Here is a 19,850-nt window from a genome sequence, read left to right as displayed (position 1 = left end):
AGAGCAGAAGAAGGAGAAAAATCCTAAAAATCAGAGAACAAAGCTGCTTGAAGAAGTGGACAACCATGCCGATTTCACCCCACCCTCAGCCTCCAAGCTGAACCAATATATATTTCCTGAAGAGGCCATCCATGGATCAGAAGAAACAAAGGAAGAGGAAGGAGAAGGAAAATTTGCTATTTGTGGAAATATTCCCCAAATCCTCCGACACAGTCCATTAAAGGAAAGCCTAGAGCCTAGGCCTAGATCTGAGGGGGATGTTGCTTATCCGATGGATAATGCTAACCACCTGACGAGTAGGTCTCTTGAACCCCACGCCCAAACAGAACCGCCAATTTCAATTTTTGAAAGTCAAGGCTTGGATAGCACCGTTGAGGGCCCAAACGAGACCAGAGAAATTTTGAACGCTTCACAAAAGGCAGTGGTTGAATCGGATTTCCCCCACCTACTTGCGTTGGGAAGAGTTATTAGGACAGCATCAATCAGGAGTGACTCCTCTAGGCAGGAAAATGAAAATTCGAATATGCTGCAAAAGTCAAGCTCGCCTCAAACCCAAGAAAAGTACAAGCCATGGAACCCGTTGTTCTCTCAACAGGAAACAAAAGTTCCCCAAACCTTGACCAACTCCCGCGGATCCAGAGCAAGGATAGTGAAATTAACATAGATGTGGAAGATGAAGAAGTATCGGAAGCAGAAAGCAAGTGGGAAAGTTGTCTGGTAGGTTATTTCCTGGGGCGAAGACCTTATTTTCTGGCTCTGAGAGATCATCTAGCCAGAAAATGGAAGTTGAAAGGGGATGTACAGCTCATCGCCATGAGTAATGGGTTCTTCCTATTCAAATTTACAAACTCAGAAGACTGTTCTCAAGTGCTGGAAACCCCGGCCCACAGCTATGGTGGTAGACCTCTTATTCTAAGAAAATGATCCAAAGATGTTTTGGTGGAAAAGGGAAACCTGCAGTATATCCCAATCTGGATTAAATTGCCAAATCTTCATCTAAAATTCTGGACGAACAAAATCCTTAGTAAAATTGCTAGCGGATTTGAAAAACCCCTCTACATGGACAGCCAAACAGCTGAATCTTTGCGATTGAGCTTTGCTCGTATTTGTGTGGAAAATTGAAGCTGGCACAATCCTCCCAGACACCATCCAAATCAGAATTTCCTCTGAAATTAATTCCCAACCTGTCAAATATGATTGGAAACCCAATTCATGCCCCAAATGCAATACTTATAGTCATTTGGCAAAGGTATGCCCCCTCGGTACTAAAAGAACTGTCCCAATTGTTACCTCAAAGCAGGAGTGGAGGCCCAAACAGACAAAGAAAGGCGGAAATTTGGAAAACCAATTTAAAAAAATGACAGACACAAGGGAAAACTTTCAAGTAAGAAAGAGCAAATCCACTGAAGTGGAAAGACCCTCAAACTCAGTTCAGCATCCCAATATTGTAACTCACAACCACTTCAATGTGTTAGAAACTCTGAATGAAGATGAAGAGGCAAATGATCAGAAAGAAGAAGAGGAGCAAAGGCCGTCAGAAGAACAAAGTGAAGCACTCTCAGACCATGAACCCCCCTCAGCATTTGCTAATCTGACAAAAGATTGGTCCCCTGGCTTAGCCCTATCCATCAGAAATGCCCAGGAAAGTAGAACTGAGATCCAAACAAAAGGCCATACCTCGATTGAACAGAAATTAAGCATGGATCAGGGGAAGCCGGAGGAAAATATCACGATCATCGCAGGAAATGGCTCAGATCAATCTCCTCGGAATTGCGCTCCAATTGAAACAATAACTGATCCGAAGTTTAAAGGGGCGAGCTTAGGTACCAGTTCTGCAGACTCTTCAGGAGCCCAAATCACCTTGAATCTCACAAATCAATGAATATTATAGGGTCTTGGAACATCAGAGGATTGTGCTCCAAAACAAAGAGGGATGAAATCAGAGATTTGATCAGCAAGCATAAATTGCCCATTTGCTGCATCATGGAAACGAAAGCTAGAGCCCATAAGCTTAGAGAATTTGTCAATGACATTCAAGAGGACTGGAACTATTGGGAAAATTATCAGAACGTTATCAAGGGTAGAGTTTGGATTCTTTGGGATCCGGGTAGAGTAAAATTATAAATGAAGATGGAAACTAGCCAGTTCTCACATGCTGAAGTTCACATGAAACAATTGAATAAGAGCTTTAGTCTAAGGGCTGTCTACGGCCACACCTACAACATTGATTGAAGAATTCTGTGGAGGGACCTGGAGCAAATTGTAAGTACAATTAGCCAACCTTGGATTCTCATAGGAGACTTTAATGCAATAAGGTACCATAGCGAAAGAAAGGGAGGAGCAATGCCGAAAATCCAAGATATAGATGAATTCAACGAATGCATCCAAAACTGCAATCTAAATGATCTTCGATCGATTGGAAATCCATATTCCTGGAATAATCGAGCTCTAACCAGAGAAAAAATGTTTGCTAAGCTAGATCGGGCTCTGATAAATGGTGCATGGCTGACCCAATACTCATTGTCCTATGCGGAATATTTAAACCCATGAATTTCTAATCATAGCCCAATTATCGTCAAGCTGCGAGACTTCAAAAGTTTAGGGCCCAAGCCCTTCAAGTTCCTAAATGCTTGGTTGCAAGACCTATCTCTGTTCCCAGTTGTGGAGAAAGCATGGAGAATTGAGGTAAAAGGCAACCCCATGTTCAGGTTAACTCAAAAGATGAAGTAAAGAAGCATATAACCATATGGAATAGGGAAGTGTTTGGTCTGATTGGCATCACTTCTCCTATTATCAAAAAAGAGCTCGAGGAAATCCAGATGAAGATAGTTGCTAATCCAAATTGTAACAGCCTGAAAGAGGAAGAGACAAACCTCATAAATGAATTCTTAAAAGTAAAGATCCTGGAAGAAAATATAGCGAAGCAGAAATCAAGAGTCAGCTGGTTGCAGTTGGGAGACTCCAACACAAAGAATTTCCACTCGGCAATAAAATCCTGATTAAGTTCCAATCAAATCATCGCGATGAAAACGGAGGAAGGAGCTCTCACTACAGAGCCAAAGGAAATTGAAAACATCCTTATTGATTATTTTCGGGGCCTGCTGAACACAAACAAGAGGAGTGTAAAGGATCCCCCAGAACCTCTTCACAAGTTGACGGCAGATGAAGCTGATCATCTAACTCATCCTGTATCCACAGAGGAAATAGAGGAAGCAATTCATAAAGAAGATGGTGAAAAGGCCCCTCGGCCAGATGGCTTCAATGCAAGTTTTTTCAAGCATTTCTGGTATCTTACTAAATATGACTTTGTTGCAGCAATCAAAATTTTTTCAAAAGTGGTAAATTGCTGGCTGAGGTGAATTCGACCTTCATCACTTTGATCCCAAAAGGCCTGGACTCCACCTCCCCCTCCAAATTCAGGCCTATTTCATTATGCAATGTAATTATAAAACCATTACAAAAATATTGGCTTCAAGGTTAAAAACAGTGATTGGTAAGCTGGTGAGTGCTCTGCAATCAGCTTTCATTAGAGGGAGACAAATTCAGGAAAATATCTTGCTGACCCATGATTTATTACACAATTTTCATAGGCCCAACCATAAACTTGCAATGTGTTTAAAAGTTGATCTGGCGAAAGCATTTGACAATGTCAACCGACAAACCATTCCAGGTTTCATGCTTAGGCAAGGTTTTAACCAGACCTGGGTAAATTGGATCATGGAGTGAATCTCAAAGCCCTCTTTTACCATCATGATTAATGGCTCTCCGCGCAGTTACTTCACCTCCTCCAATGGAGTAAGGCAAGGGGACCCGCTCTCTCCGTGCTATTCACCTTAGTCATGGAGATCCTAACTCTGCTCCTGGAGAAAGCTAGACAAAATCACACCTTTTCTACTCTTTTCGTTAAGGGCGAACTCACAGTATCTCACTTGATGTTCGCGGACGATCTGATGATCTTGTCGAATGCAACCAGGACAGCAGCAAAGGGGCTGATGGAATGTCTGACAGATTTTACTGATATAACTGGTCTTGAAGCTAACAAATCTAAATGTGAAGTGTTCTTTGCAGGAACAAGCAGTCGTAAAAAGGAGCAAATGAAGAGGACCTTGGGTATGCAAGAAGGCACCCTGCCAATTAAGTACCTGGGGTTACCTCTTTTCACTTCGAGAATGAAGAAGGATGATTGTCAACTGCTGATTGGAAAGATCAGAAAGAGAATTCAATCCTGGGCTAGCAAATCCCTATCTTAGGCAGGTAGAGTGGAGCTGGTGAAATCGGTTTTAAGCACTTACCAGTTATACTGGTCTGCTGCTTTCAATGTGCCTTCTGGAATCTTGGAAAGCATTGAGAAGATTTTCCGATACTTCATCTGGGGGGGACAGAAGAGAAGCAAAAAATTCACACAATAGCATGGAGCGACATTTCCAAGCCTAAAAGAGAGAGAGGCCTTGGTCTAAGAAGGCTGGCAGAGGTAAACAAGAGCATGCAGATTAAGAACCCTTGGCACCTCATTAGCACAAAGAATTCTCTTTGGACAGCCTGGTTCCAAGCAAAATATGTAAAGCACAAAAAAATTTGGACCATCCCGGTTCCAGCAAAGCCATCGCGGGGAGTGAGAAGCATCCTCAAATCCAGAGATATAGCAAAACAGCATGTTTGTTATCTTGTGGGGGACGAAAGCAGCATCAAATTATGGAATCAGCCGTGGCAACCGAAAGGGGTGCTGAATACACTCATTTCGAAAAGAAGTACCTACTCCTCCCTTGCTATAATGAAAATTGTGGACAATGTCACAAGCCAAGGAGTATGGAACCCTGTCTTGTTTAAGGAGTCCCTGAAGGAAGAAAAAATAATTCTGGGTCAAATTCTGAGGAATGGAAGCAAAGAAAACCTGCCAATATGGAAACCGGAACCAAGTGGAAAATTTACAGTCAAATCAGCTTGGGAAGAAATCAGAAAGCATCATGGGAAGCCTGAATGGTGCAAAACAATTTGGTGCAAAGGGTTCAGCCACCGTCAAGCCAATGTTACTTGGAAGGCTATCCAGGGAAGGCTGAATACGAAAGAAAGGCTCGCTCATCTGGGCATCCGTATCGACACAACCTGTAATCTATGTGGAGCAGCTGCTGAAAGCACCGATCACTTGTTTTTCAAATGTGGGTACTCTGCTTGGATATGGAGGTCGATTCTATGGCAAATAGGATCAAGAAGAAAACCAAAAAATTCAATTCTGGAGGAAGAAAATTGGATTAGAGAATCCGTTAAAGGAAGAGGGCAGAGGGCCACGGATCTAAAATTGGGTTTCCAATCTACCATATACTGTTGGAGAGAGAAAAACCAGCAAATTTTCGAAAATAAGTCCACCCATAAAGCTCTGATCCTCAAGAAAATCATCAGCGACATCCGTATTCGCATTAATGGCCTCGCTCTTCAAGATAACCCGACTGAAACAAATTTCCAGGCTGCTACACGCTTTGGACTTAAATTCCTCCCATCATTAGATACGGAAAGGTACTGCACATGGGAGAAACCTGAGAAAGAAGAGGTCAAATTAAACAGTGATGCATCTCTGGAGGAGGAAGGAGCCATCATTGGCGGATTACATCGAAATGACAGAGGAATAGTCATGATGGTATACTCAGAAATCGTGGCATGCGATGAAAGCGCTGATATCAACATGCTCGAGCTTCAAGCTATTCTTCATGGCCTCAAAGCGGCAGTGGCTATAGGAATTAAGCGAATTTGGATTGAAGTGGACTCTTTGCCGGCTGTTCAAATCATACAGAATAAGGCCTGTACGCCATGGAAGGCAACCCAAATTGTACATCAGATCATATCCTGTTTGCTTCGATTTTCGGCATGGAGAATCTCGCATATATGGCGAGAAGGAAATGCGCCTTTTCTTCTATTTTTTTCCCAAAGTGTCTTCCCTTTCCTTTTTTTAAGCCCATTGTTTTCTTGAAAGCCCATCTCATCTTACAACCCCAAATTTGATATTTGCACCCCATCCCAAATTCAATAACACTCCTCATATCTGATATGTGCACATTTTTTTCTTGTCTTTTTCAAAGTTTCGTCTTGTTGTTGCCGTCAATACATTAGTCGTTTGTTGTTGCTCATCTCATTTCTCCTTTCTTCCAAATCTTTAATTTTCAAATCTCCATTTCTTATTTCAGTTGAGGTACCTCTTCGAGGTCCGTGCTTGAAATTGATCTTGATCGCTCTACTCAGTTGAGGGGCTTCGATTCCTCGAGGTTCGTGCCTGAGAGCGTAGTTTCAAATTCCATGGGGATCGGTATTCGACCTATGATGTCTTGGCCATCAAGCCTTTGGTCCATTGTGACCAATTTCCATAAGGATCGGTATTCAAAACGGGCCCAAAGACTCTCATTCTGGCTTGAGTCCAATTTCGTTCTTTGAGGCTCTGTGCGGCTCATCTTTCATGCGACACGTTCTTCAACAACAGGCGGCAATTCTATGTTCAACAATATTAACAACACGCGGACATCAATCGTAGCAGTGTGCATCAAAAAAAAAAAATTTGAAGAAGGCAGACTTATATAAATAAAAAGAACTAAGATGGTCCTGAAGAGATACAAAGAGGAAAAAAGAAGAAATTACAATAACTCAAGGTGGGAGATAATCAAACCACTCTAAACCAGATCTAAGAACACCTCCCCTAGCTAGAGAATATGCTTCAGCATTGGCAGTTCTCCTTACATGCTCAAACACAATAGAAGACCCCTGAACCAGGTCCTCAATCTCCTCGAATAAAGGCAAGAATCTCCATGGAGGGATCACCACCCCCGAAAGCCAACGAATTACATTTAAGGAGTCACCTTCCACTATGATTTTATCAAACACCGAGCTATCCAAATGCTTGATCCCACTATGAACAGCTCTTACCTCTGCTTCATTTGAGTCCGCTACTCCGATAGGCCCCAAGTAAGCCCAAAGAAATTCCCCCTTGTCATATCTACACAAACCCCCAATTCCTGCATCACCAGGATTACCAAGAGACGAACCATCGAAGTTAAGCTTTAGTAGCCCATCTAAAGGAGGATGCCAAGATTGAATGATTTTCTCTTTACTGACCCCTTCCTTACAAATGGTCGCCCATCCTTCCCAAAGGTCAAAAGCTGAAACAAAGCAAAACAAAGGAAGGCTCCTTGCCCAGGATATAACAGCAGCTATCATCTTTACATAAATCCAATAAGGTGACCTTGCCTCTCCTTCAAAAACTCGTGCGTTCCTCTCTTTCCATAAGAACCACCAGGTAGCCACAAGGCACATCTTCCAGAGAGTTCTGCCTTTCTTTCTCCAAGGATTCCACTCCCAACTCCTAATGAAGTCTGCAATGGTTGTGGAGGGAACCCAACAGACCCCAAAACGAGTGAAAATGAGGCCCCAAATATCTCTTGCTACCTTGCAATGGATGAAAAGGTGATCTATTGTTTCGCCATCAGATAAGCAGAGAGGGCAGTGATCCACCAGCCACATTCCACGCTTCCTCAAAAAATCCATTGTCTGAATACTTCCACTGCAAACAGTCCACCCGAAGAAAGAAACTCTCGGCGGACAAAAGAACTTCCATATTGAGGAAGAAAGAGGCTCTGCTTCACTAAAATCATGTGATGGTAAAAGGTTTTAACTGAAAAGAAGCCAAAAGGGCACCAAGTCCATACTCGGTAACCTGCTCCCCTTTTCTTGATATAGCAATCTTCTATCAAAGACAGAAAGCCTTGAAGAGAATTTAATTCTCTATCAAAAAAGGCCCTTCTAAACTTGGGAGTCCAAACCACTTTCGCGTTCACTCTTTCGAAGCAATCCTTAACCCATGCCCCTTTCTGAGAAGACACCAAGAATAACTCTGGAAAAAAATCCTTGAGAGGAACAGCCGAGCACCAAGGATCCAACCAAAAGCGAATCCTATCCCCACATAAACCTTAAAACGAATGCCTTTCATAAAAAGAACTTCCACCTTCAAAATATCCCTCCAAACCGATACACCTTTGAATTTATAATTGTCAGCAGAGCACCATTTTCCTTCCTTAAACCCATACTTGCTTCCAATAACTCTAACCCACAAAGAAGATTGTTCTTCACCAAACCTCTAGAGCCACTTTCCCAACAGAGCATTGTTAAAACCTTTTACCCTCCTGAGTCTCAATCCTCCATTTTTTATAGGGAGACACACCGCACTCCATTTAACCAAAGGAAACCCTTTTGAAGAACTCGTTCCTCCCCACAAAAATCTTCTCTGGATTTGCTCAATTCTCTAAGCTACACTCACTGGACATTTAAATAAAGAAAAAAAGTATATCGGAATATTTGATAAAACTGCCTTTATGAGAACCAGTCTACCACCTTTGGATACCAAATTGCGCTTCCAGGTGTCCAATATCCGCTCTATTATGTGAATAATGGGGTTCCATAACTTTTTGTTCAGTCTTCCCACTCCCAGCGGAAGGCCAAGATAACAGGCAGGTAGAAAATCTAAGGCACAACCCATATACGTTTGAGGGGGCATATTAGATTTCTTTAGGGATATCTATTGTAATTGACATATATCGATTTTCAATCCATATACGTTTAAGGGGTAATATTAGAGAATAAAATCAGATTAAGATCAAATCTCCTCATATCTGATTTGATTGGGCTATTTTGAGTAGTTGTGTTAGATTAGGCAAGTGAATATTAGATTAGGTTTATCTCTTTCCCTTCTTATCATGATCTATTTCTATGTTTATCCCTATGGGTGTTTTATATAAACACACATTAGGGCTCTTTGTAAAGCAGCTAAGAAATCCAAGAATAATAGAAATTTCTCTAAATTTAATATGGTATCAGAGCCAAAGGTCTCAAGTTCAAACCTCCCGGAGGGCAAAAATCCACAAGCGATGGTCGGCCCAAAGTGAGACCACATGTTCCATGTGTTTGCCAAGTGGGCCACACGTGCAAGGGAGTGTTAAAGTATAAAAGATAAATAACGCCTTTCTCCAACAGCTTAAGCTTTTGGAGAAGTTGGTAAGTTAACAACTTTCACTCGAAGTGGGTCCAGAAGCCTGATCTTCCCACTAAGAAGATCAATCATGTTGCGAACTGATTCAGGTTCGTAACCGATAAATGTTATGGTGTATATGCTTTAGTTACAAAGTAGTTATTAGATAGTTATCTACATCAAGGTTGTGGGTGTTAGTTTTTATATGTGTCATGGTAGTGGAAAAATGAGTTGATGATCTGGCACTCTTTTCGTGCTAGTATTTTAAGTTCTTATATTTCAATGAATATGTAGAGAATTTGCAACCAAAGCAGAAGCTTATGTTTCAGGAGAGTTATGGTTCCTCTCGAATTGAACCGTTAGGAGGTCCAGTTGCCTCGAATCAACCTCTCTCCCCCTCCCTTTTTTTGTCTTTTCATTTGTTTATTTGTGTTACGGCAAATTAAGCACGTAACAGTAAGAATATCCAACCAGCACAGAATGACAATTAAACAAGATGATTTAGAAAAAGCAATTTCAAGTTAGAAAACAATAATTGTTTTTATAATTGCACTAATTCATATTGAATTTTATTGTTTAAACAGATTTAAAAGGTTATTATAGTTCCCAAAAAGCTCTTGGAAGCCAATTAAAGAAGAAAAGACAAGCTGATTTTGTGCAGTTATTAAAACATGGTATTGCCAGTATCAGTATCCTTGAGGAAAAGCAATTCCAATTCAGAAAACTAAAATTAAACATCAGACAACCAACCTATCTGTGCTGGTTCAAGCACAGTTTCGTTCTCCATCTCAACAGGGGAATCCAATTCCATGCAAGTGACGCCATCACCTAACTCAATTACACTAACATTTCCAACCAAAATCCGCGCATTTTCCTCCTTGCTACAAACCATTTCCGCAGCAAATTCCAAAAAAGAAGGACCCAATTCTCCCAATGCTTCCTCCAAAAAAACCAAAACACATTCCAAAGCATCCTTTCTCATATCCTTCATCAAAAAATTATCACGAACACTCTCATTCCCAATCGCCTCTATTATCTCATCCCTCGATTCCCTCAACCATTCCGAACCCAAACCAAAACCCTCCATCTTAGAACCCTAATATTCCAAATTCTCTCAACATAATTAACACAATTCTCTTGGAAATACTTCGCAGCGCATTCCACTGTCACCGCACAGTATGCGGCCTTCATCGATTCCGAAACCCTAATTCCGATTCCACGGTCGATCCATTCGATTGATTCCAAGGAATCGAGAATTTTCTCTGTGATTGAACATTTCAAAAGTGATGTACAGATTCTTCTCAAGAGTATTGTTTTCTTTAGACGGAGATCGTGTTTACGAGTGGGGAGAATTGAGATGAGTCCGTTGAGTAGCCAGTCTTCGATTGGTTGGCGAAGGAGGAATTCGAGAATCCATGAGCCTTTGTGGATGTCCATTAGGGTTTGTAGAGATGAAACCCTCACATGGAGTATTGAGGATTTTTAGGGTTTTGACGTTGGAACAGAGAGGGCGGGGGGGGGGGGGGGTGTTGGGGGTTTAAGGGGTGAAAATCTCCCGCCTGTTTGTTTCGATGGAGCCTCAAATTGCACGTGTGAGAAAAGGCACAAGGGCAAGTGATCCAAACCGTTCATCTTATGGGGTATTGGGTGATCATCCCTAGATATGGTCCCGTACTAAGAAAAACATTTTTAACTGAAATTTTTTCATGGGAAATTTTTTCTTTCAATGATTTAGAAGGAAATTATATGATTATGGTTAATTTAGAGGGATATTAAGGTCCCTCTAACTGAAAATTGAATAGGGTTGGTTTATTTTATCTTTTTTACACGAGTACAAAAGCAAGAAATTTTAGTAATATTTTTCCTTTCCAAACTTCTTCCCAAAAACTTCTTTGAATCCAATGAGGACCTTGTTTGGATTGCAGGAATCAAGGTTGGAATTGGCACCCCATTCCTATTCTGCCGGGCATTTGATTTAAAAACCTGAACAAAAAACCAAGGGGCAAAAATGACATTAAGGGGGAATTAAATGGGGGAATGCTTGGAATCTGTTTCGTGTCCCAAGAGGTTATACTCTCAACCCGACCCAATTGGAATGAAATTTGTATTTAATTTTTTCTAATTAAATTTTTTATTCTATTTTTTCATTTCATTTTCTGGCGAATTTGGATAGGAATCAAAATATGATGCTAATTTTGATTCCTCAGTCCAGTCATCCAAACGCTCCTTGAGGACGTGTTTGGCAAGGCAAAAAAAAATCTTGTGAATCTCATTCCGTCCACAGAGTTGATTTCCTTCTTTTCTCTTCTTTTTTTCTGCTGACAAAATGATGGAATTTTTTGGAGCGAGTCGGAACCACTTCGAAGATTCTAATTAATCTATTTCCACCTGATTTTTCGGGAGAGAATGGGAAGTGTTACCGAACATGCCCGAGGAACCCCTCATGGTAAAATTATCCAAACACAAATGACTCTTACAAGGGGATTCCCTCTCTTCTTTACATCTTATGTGACGAAGTGTTATCTTCTCAGTTATCTAAGCTAGCAGAGTTGGAGAAGGTAAAACCAATTTAATTCTCAAGTGGTAGCCCAAAAATCTCATTTCTCAGGTTCGCATACAACAATTTTTCTTTAGGCAACTCTCCTTAAAAACATGTGTGGAATTGAAATAAATTCTCACTTGAATATAATCTCCAGGTCAATCAAGATGACTGATGAAGGTGGGATTCGATCATCCAAGATCGCTACATGTGGCACAAGATTGAGAAATATTCGAAGGTGGCAAGAAAATATGTACTCCACCAGTTCATAGGAGATTTCGCAAGAGAGAAATCTCAATACTGTCACCACCTGAGGGACTCCACCATATCTGAACAAACAAAAGCTCTATCGTATCCCAGAAATCTTACTATAAATGTATACGGTTGTTAGAGTTAGTGCCTTAAAAAGCCAGTACATTGTCATTTAAGTATTTATAAAGGTTTCATTCCATGACATATATTAGCTATTATCTAATTGAATATGTGTGATGTGTGTATTATTTGACACATATTCATCCCTAGGTAGCAATGTAGGAATACCATGCTCAAGGATTCATAGATCCTAAGGAGCAAGGAGATATGGTATCCCGATCCCTTGTAGACCTTAAAAGTTCTTGGTTATGGTCGAGACTATTCTTCCGTTAGGGAGAGTGCCCCAAGACGTTGTTAGTGACATAGACTTAACATTTTTAGTCGCTGCTCATGAACCCTAGTTACACATATATAATACATGTTTTGAGAGCGAAAGACATTGAACTCTCTCATCTCTTTCCTCCCCATCTCTTCTCTCTTCTCTCTTCTCTCTTCTCTTTCTTTCACTCACGGATGTTAGGATATCACTAATAATATCTTTGTTGGATATATTTTTTGAATGATGCATCTTTGTTGGATATTGTTCTTGAAAGCGTGAATAACGTTGAAGATCTTACACTCTAGGAGATTGGTTCTTATGTTGGGGATTCTAATTCAACATAGAAAATTAAGAACAACTAGTTTTATAAAATCTACTGAGCTGCAGCCCGAAGGGGGTTTCCTTGTGATGAAAATAATGAAAAGTAAACCTCTTACTGCTTCAAATGTATTACTAAACTGCTTCAAATGTATTACTAAACTGCTACCAAGGAACTGTTAAGTTCTAGAGAAAAAAAAGAAAGAAATGGAGAATGGCGTGAAAGAGAGTTAGAGTTTTCTTCCACACAATTTCATATTTATATGATGCATATATATTACAAAGACAAAAATAGCCTTTAATAGAAGAGAGAAGTGTTTCTGCGCAGCTGCTCAGATAGTTATCTGAGCAGCTGCTTCAAAAACTCATGTGGCCCCACATTTTTGGGGTGATCCAAAGCATTCATTTGGAAGGCCCTTCCATGGATAGGGGGTGTACCAAAAATGAGCCCTTTAGGATCATCCTAACCCTGCTATTTGTAGAGGGGAAAAATGGTCAGAAATAGTGTCTGTCCATTTCCCCCTCGACCTTTGATTGGGTTAGGATGATCCTATAGGGCTGCTTTTTGGTACACACCCTATCCACGGAAGGGCCTTTCAAATGAATGCTTTGGATCACCCCAAAAATGTCGGCCACATGAGTTTTTGAAGCAGCTGCTCAGATAAGCTATCTGAGCAGCTGCGCAGGAACACTATTCTCTTAATAGAAACCATATATTCTTTTTTCGTATCATCCAGTCAACTAATGAATCAGTATCAATGCAAAGAAAAGGCACATGAACTGATCATGACGATGAAATTAGAACTAAATCTCCGAAGAAATGGTTGTTTAATTCTTTGTGAGAAATAAAGAGAGAGACGACCGTTCAACTTGCAACAAAAGAGATGAAGGAAAGATGAGGATGAAAGAGGAAAGAGGTTTGTTAATTTAGGATCATCTACAATGAAAATAAGGGTGCATTCTTTAGGGCGTGTTTCTTGGGAATGAATTCTCACATTTTTCGCTCCCTGGGAATAAAAATCGAAAAGAATGTCGTTCTGTAACTACTTTAATATTCAATTCAAAAAAAAATCGTCCTTATTTTTTGGCATTATTTTTGGGAGCGACTTTTTCTCGCTTCAACGGATGTGGAGTGATTCCTCGGCACGTTCATTCTCTCCTCTCACAACTCTCTTCACGTTTCTACGCCCATCATTGCCCGGACCGAATCTTCAGCTATTCCTGTCAATCTTCACCTGTCTCAACAAATATCAACCATTGTTCATAGGGCTTCATCTAAGAAAACCAGTGGTAGTGACTAACGGAGAGGAGCCGTGAGAGCACTTAGAACGATTCCGTGACCAATCCAAAATTTATGTTCTTCATCTAAAACATTTTTTCTCCGCTGTGAATCTTTTCTTTAACATGTTTTCTATTTATTACCTCAAGATGATGGCCATCCGACCTAGGTTTCTTTGTTCCCTGTATTTTTTTTCTTCAAGAAGACAACCAGACTGTCTTCCATCTTCTCCCCACCGTATTATTCGCACACCAAATGTTTGAGAATGTTACTACTGTGTTTTTCCATTGTATTGGTTGATTTTTTTCTCTGAAAGTGTAACGCTTGTAAATTGTTAAGTTTTCCAATGGTCTAACATTGCTAGATATCAAAGCAAATTCTAGATTTGTTCCTCTGTGTTATTCGTAGCCTGGTTGGAACTTGAACTGTTTGTTGGTTTATGACTTGAATTCATCATATAATGTTCCAATTTGTGTGTTTTTCCACTTGGTTTTGTTTTTTGGTTTCTTTGATCTTTTTGGTTTTCTTGTTCCTTGATGCTCTCTGCTGACCATTGCTTTGATTTATAATCTCTTTCCTGGGAAGTTAAGAAAAATCCAGAATTGTTCTATTATTTTAGAAAATTTTTGGGAGTTCTCTGTTGTGACTTATTGTTGGAATGGACTAACACACCAAAGCATGGGCACTTGAGTAAAAAAAAAAAAAAAAATCTGCCATAGGCATTTCGGTCACAAAATGGTGGCATGACTTGATTTGCAAATTTCTTTCAATTGTTTTCCAATTACGAGAATGTAATTTTATTCTAAAAATATTGAAAGAAAAATTCTCTGAAATGAGTTCAAAAACGTGATTCCGATTCAAGAAGCACTCCAAAGAATAAGAATTGAATATGACTTCCAGAATGAGAATAAGGAGAATCGTTAAAGAACACACCCTAAGTAAACAACGAGAAAAGAAAATTAACTTTAAGAACATGGAAAATCTATTCTTTCTCTATCAAAAACCAATGATCTGTTTAAAATTTCGGTATGATTATTAATTTAAGATGGTTTCTCTGCAAAGTAAACACAAATAGGTGTCATTATGTAAAAATTGATAGTTGAGGAGTTTTTCTAAGAAAAGATCTAAGTACATGTGAGAACCTAGGATTTTAATTGTCGTTTAGCATGCATTATTAATTACATATTTTCATACCTTTAGTTATATTACCATAACTATATTGTGTCACTTTTAATTAAAGTATAAATTATACTAATGAATTATAACTTTATGATGAAGTGACCTCCTTGTATAGCATACCGTATATCTATAAGATATAAAATATTATTGTGTATAAATTTTGTAACACTACATTGGATAGAGGATGATTAAGATTAAAAATGTTAGAACATCCTAGGACTCTTAATTAGACTCCATTTGGAATTATGTTAGACTTGGCTTTGATGGAGGTCCACAAGGCTAAAGACCCAACCTATTAACCTAGGATTAGAGGATGATTTAACCTTTAAATATAGTTAGGGATGTATTATTAAAGAATTGTAAATTTTATTTGAAGAAAGAATAGAATAGACTTTTCATTTGAGGTGGCAAATTTGTAAAATTGTGCGGAAAATGGAGGGCAAAAGTCTACTTAGAGGTTTTCTTGCCACATGTCCACATAACATGAAGCTAATCCTTTAATAGATAGGTGTCTTTGCCAAGATAGTCCCATCACACATTAGTGAAGTCAATCCCCAACACCTCACCATTATTAGTACTAATAATTAACAACTTTATTACAACTAACTACTTCTAAAGTTAATAAAATTATAGAAACAATGAACATGATAGAAATAGAAAAAAAATTTGTGCTAGAACTTAGCTAAAGTGAAAACAAGAGACTAAAAGAAAAGAAAGAAAGGAAGTGAGGAGAGAGAGAGAGAGAGAGAGAGAGAGAGAGAGAGAGAGAAGAGAAAAGGCAGAGGAATTTTCTTGAAATAAGCTAGGTTCCTAACTTCCTCTTAGATTGGAGTGTATTTTTTATTTCAAGTGAAAACTTGGTATGATTTTGTTCTTAAAGTCCTATGGTTTTCCTTACTAGAAATCTAGTTTACAATGATTCGTGTTTTTACCAATTTTTATTAAATACTGGAAAAATAGTTTTCGTTTGAATTTTACTTTGAAAATTTTAACAGAAAATCATATGTGACATTTAGAAATGTGGTAAAAATTTCAGAGTATTTGGATCACAGGATTTGTCTGTAGAATTTTTGTTGTAATCATCAGAATTCATTGAAATCTGACGCATGTAGTAATTCTATTATAGTTAATTTTATGATTATGAAATTGAAATCATGTCTCTACAAGATTTTAGTACATGAAAATATCTTTGTAAGGCACAAATTTTATAAATTTTGGACACCATTTACTATAGTTTTGACTCAACTCAAGTTTAAGGATACTGGTCGGTATTCATTGAATTTCGTTATTTTTGTGCATTGAATTTGAATCCCAATTTTTTATGTGTTGATTAGCACTATGTAATCTACATGTAGTTAAAATTTGAGTGCATTTGGACTTCTATATTTTTCTAAAAATTTTCTAATGTAGCGAATGGTCAGAAAATCCCTGTGCTGAGCTTGAATAAGATATGTTGGTACTGGTGGTTGTGAAAGAGGTCAAGGCAACCGACCCCCTCTTCGTTGTAATCATTGTGGGAAAACTAAGCACACTATTAGTAGATTGGGTGAAGTACCCTCACCTAAGACCCAATCAAAATAGAATAGGAGAATCTTCATCTGCTCATGCTCAAACTGCTGATACTCATATCACTATTGAACAACTGCCCCAACTTATTCAACAGTATGGAAAAATAGATCTTCCTCCACACAGGACACTACTCGTGAAACTGGTAATCTCTGTACTCTCCAATCTAGTGTCTTGTTTGATAATGATAGTTGGATTATTGATTCAGGGGCTACTGATCATATGACTGGGAATCAAAATTCCTTAAGCTTTTATAAAGATGTGTCTAATAAAACCCCTGTTTCAATTGCAATTGGTTCCCTTGTTCCAGTTAAAGGGAAGGGAAGAACCAATTTCTTTTCAGAAACTACTAATTATGTTGTCCTTTCTATGCCTTCATTTCCCTCGAATCTTTTATCTGTCAGCAGACTAACTCATAACTTGAATTGTAATGCAATTTTTTCTCCATCCACTGTCTCTTTTCAGGATCGGGTCACGGGGAAGACGATTGGTGAAGGAATAATGTCTCGAGGACTCTACTATCTAGATCATAAGAATAAAGCTATGATGGCTAATAATGTTGACATAAGTAAGACCTGGCATTCTCGACTCGGTCATCCTGCTACTAAGGTCTTTCATTGTTTAAAACCTTATTTACCTTTCGTCTCTTATAATTGTGATGTGTGTCATTTCTCTGAGCAGCCATGACTTCCTTTTCAGTCCTCCGAAAATAAGGCTGAAAAACCATTTGACTTGATTCATTTTGATGTGTGAGGACCAGCCCCTATTGAGTCCTACAATGGACTACGATATTTTGTACTTTTCATTGACGATTTCTCTAGAATGACATGGATATTCCTACTTAAATTTAAAAGTGAAGTTTTTGAAAATTTTAAGGAGTTTTCAAATCAAGTTAAAACTCAATATAATGCTAAGATCAAGATTTTACATTCAGATAACGGAACCGAGTATAGAAATAAATCTTTTTGAGAATATCTCATAGAACAAGGCATTCTTCATCAAACCTCATGTATCTCCACACCTCAACAGAACGGTGTGTCTGAAAGGAAAAACAGAAACATGTTAGAGGTCGCTCGATCTATTATGTATGAGAAGATTGTTCCAAAAATTTTTTGGTCAGAAGTTATTCTCACTTCATGTTATTTGATTAACAGGCTCCTAAGCAAGATTCTTGGAAATAAGTCTCCCCTAAAAAATTTGAAAGGTAGAAAGATTGATTTATCTCATTTACGTATTTTCGGATCTGTTTGCTTTGTTTATAATAATTCTCAACTAAGAGATAAATTGGATCTGCGTGCTATTAAATGTGTTTTCTTAGGGTATTCCTCTACAAAAAAGGATACAAGTGTTATGATACAAAAAATTAAAAACTTTACATCTCTCGGGTAATGAAGATGAGTCTTTTTTCCAAGAACACGGTTTAAATAATCCTGAAAAAAGGACCCAGGAGGAGTATTATGGGATGTTTCCTATAACAAATAGTGAAAATAATAAAATTGATGTCTGAATTCAAGAAGATCAAGAAAGACCTGTAAATAAAGATGAAGAAAGTAGAGATCAAGGAGGACAAGGCGACCATGAATACGAAGAAGTACCTGTGGCCCAATCCTCTGAAAATGATCACCCTCTTGACTCTCCACCCTTACGCAGGTGTAATCGTATCCCTCATCCTCCTCCTCACTTGAAAGACTTTTTTACATATCATGTATGTTGATATCCCATCCAAAATCATGTATCTTATTGCAATGTATCTGCTTCACATTCGATTTTCCTTTCAAATATTTCTGAAAAAGTTGAACCCACCTCCTTTCATGATGCTAATTCCCAACCTGTGTGGAGGTGGGCCATGAAAGAAGAACTTTCTGCATTGGACAAAAATTATACATGGGATATAGTCCGAATGCCAGTTGGAAAAAAACTTGTTGGGTGTAAGTGGATTTATAAGATCAAGTATAACAGTGATGGCTCAGTTGAGTGATACAAAGCGAGGTTGGTGGCAAAATGGTTCACTCAAACCTATGGGATAGATTATAAGGAGACGTTTGCTCCTGTTGCTAAAATGGGAATTGTTAGAATCCTTCTCTCCATTGCAGTTAATCATGGATGGAATCTTTATCAAATGGATGTTAAGAATGCCTTCCTACATAGAGATCTGGAAGAGGATGTCTATATGAATCTTCCTCTAGGACATCCAATGGAAGGAAAGCCTGGTATTGTATGCAAATTAACAAAAGGTGTTATATGGATTAAAACAATCTCCTAGGGCTTGGTATGCTAAGTTAAGTGATGCCCTATTGAAGGTAGGATTTAAAAGAGGCACCGCAGGAAATGACGAAGACGGGATTTCAAACTTAAAAGCTTACTTTCACAAAAGATTTGATATTAAGGATTTAGGAAAATTTAAATATTTCTTAGAGATTGAAGTCGCATATTCAAAAAAAGGGATTTTTTTTGTCTCAACGAAAGTATGCTTCGGACTTGTTAAAATAAACTGAAAAATTAGGTGCAAAACCATGTGAGACTCCTCTTGAAATAAACAAAAAGATGAACCAATCTGATGGGAAATTGCTTGAAAATATTGGGAGATATCAGAGATTGGTAGGGAGATTAATATATCTCATTATTACCCGCCCTGATATAAGTTATGTCGTTGGAATTGTCAATCAGCATATGCATGCACCTAGAACAAATCATCTTGATGCTGTTAAAAGAATTCTAAGGTACGTAAAAGTATCTTCTGGTAGAGGAATTTGGATGAAAAATAATTCACACGTAGATATTATGGGATATACAGATGCAGATTGGGCAGGAAGTCAAGATAGAAGATCTACAACCGGCTACTGTATGATGGTAGGTGGTAACCTTGTCACTTGGAAATGTAAAAAGCAGTCAGTAGTTGTCAGATCCAGTGTTGGAGCTGAACATAGAGCTATGGCGGCTGGAACGAGTGAAATTGTACGGATAAAGTTTCTCCTTTGAGACATGGGTTTTCACACTAAAGACCCAATTAACATGTTTTGTGATAATCGTGCTACTATTCACATTGTTGCTAATCCCGTTTTCCATGAACGAACCAAACACATAGAAGTTGATTGCCATTTTGTTCGCGAGAATGTTCAAGATAGAACTATCAGCACTCCTTATACTCGAAGTGAAGATCAGTTTGCAGACATATTCACAAAGGCAATTTCAAAGTCAAGACTTCAGCGTATTCTTTCCAAGTTGGGTTCCATTGATATCTTTGCACCAACTTGAGGGGGAGTGTTGGAAATATTAAAGCTGGCATGTTGCCTTTCTTCATTCTTACCGTTGCAATACTATTGCTATTGTTAGAGGA

The 19,850-nt window shown here is 38.7% G+C and overlaps 1 protein-coding gene and 1 pseudogene across 1 annotated transcript; both read left to right on the top strand.

Moving 5' to 3' along the window:
• The first annotated feature begins 4,771 nt into the window (after positions 1 to 4,771).
• LOC143850520 (uncharacterized) lies at positions 4,772 to 6,235 on the top strand. Its single transcript, XM_077359763.1, has 2 exons — positions 4,772 to 5,795; positions 6,177 to 6,235. The coding sequence occupies exons 1-2, from the start codon at positions 4,772 to 4,774 to the stop codon at positions 6,233 to 6,235; spliced, it is 1,083 nt and encodes a 360-aa protein (XP_077215878.1).
• A 12,337-nt stretch (positions 6,236 to 18,572) lies between these two features.
• On the top strand, positions 18,573 to 19,492 carry LOC143850519 (secreted RxLR effector protein 161 pseudogene; annotated as a pseudogene).
• Positions 19,493 to 19,850: the final 358 nt, after the last annotated feature.

The sequence above is a fragment of the Tasmannia lanceolata genome, unplaced genomic scaffold, assembly GCF_043159265.1.
Source record: "Tasmannia lanceolata isolate RefF3 unplaced genomic scaffold, GAP_Taslan_0.1 ptg000018l, whole genome shotgun sequence".
NCBI lineage: Eukaryota > Viridiplantae > Streptophyta > Magnoliopsida > Canellales > Winteraceae > Tasmannia > Tasmannia lanceolata.
This window is presented reverse-complemented; position numbering and strand designations above follow the sequence as displayed.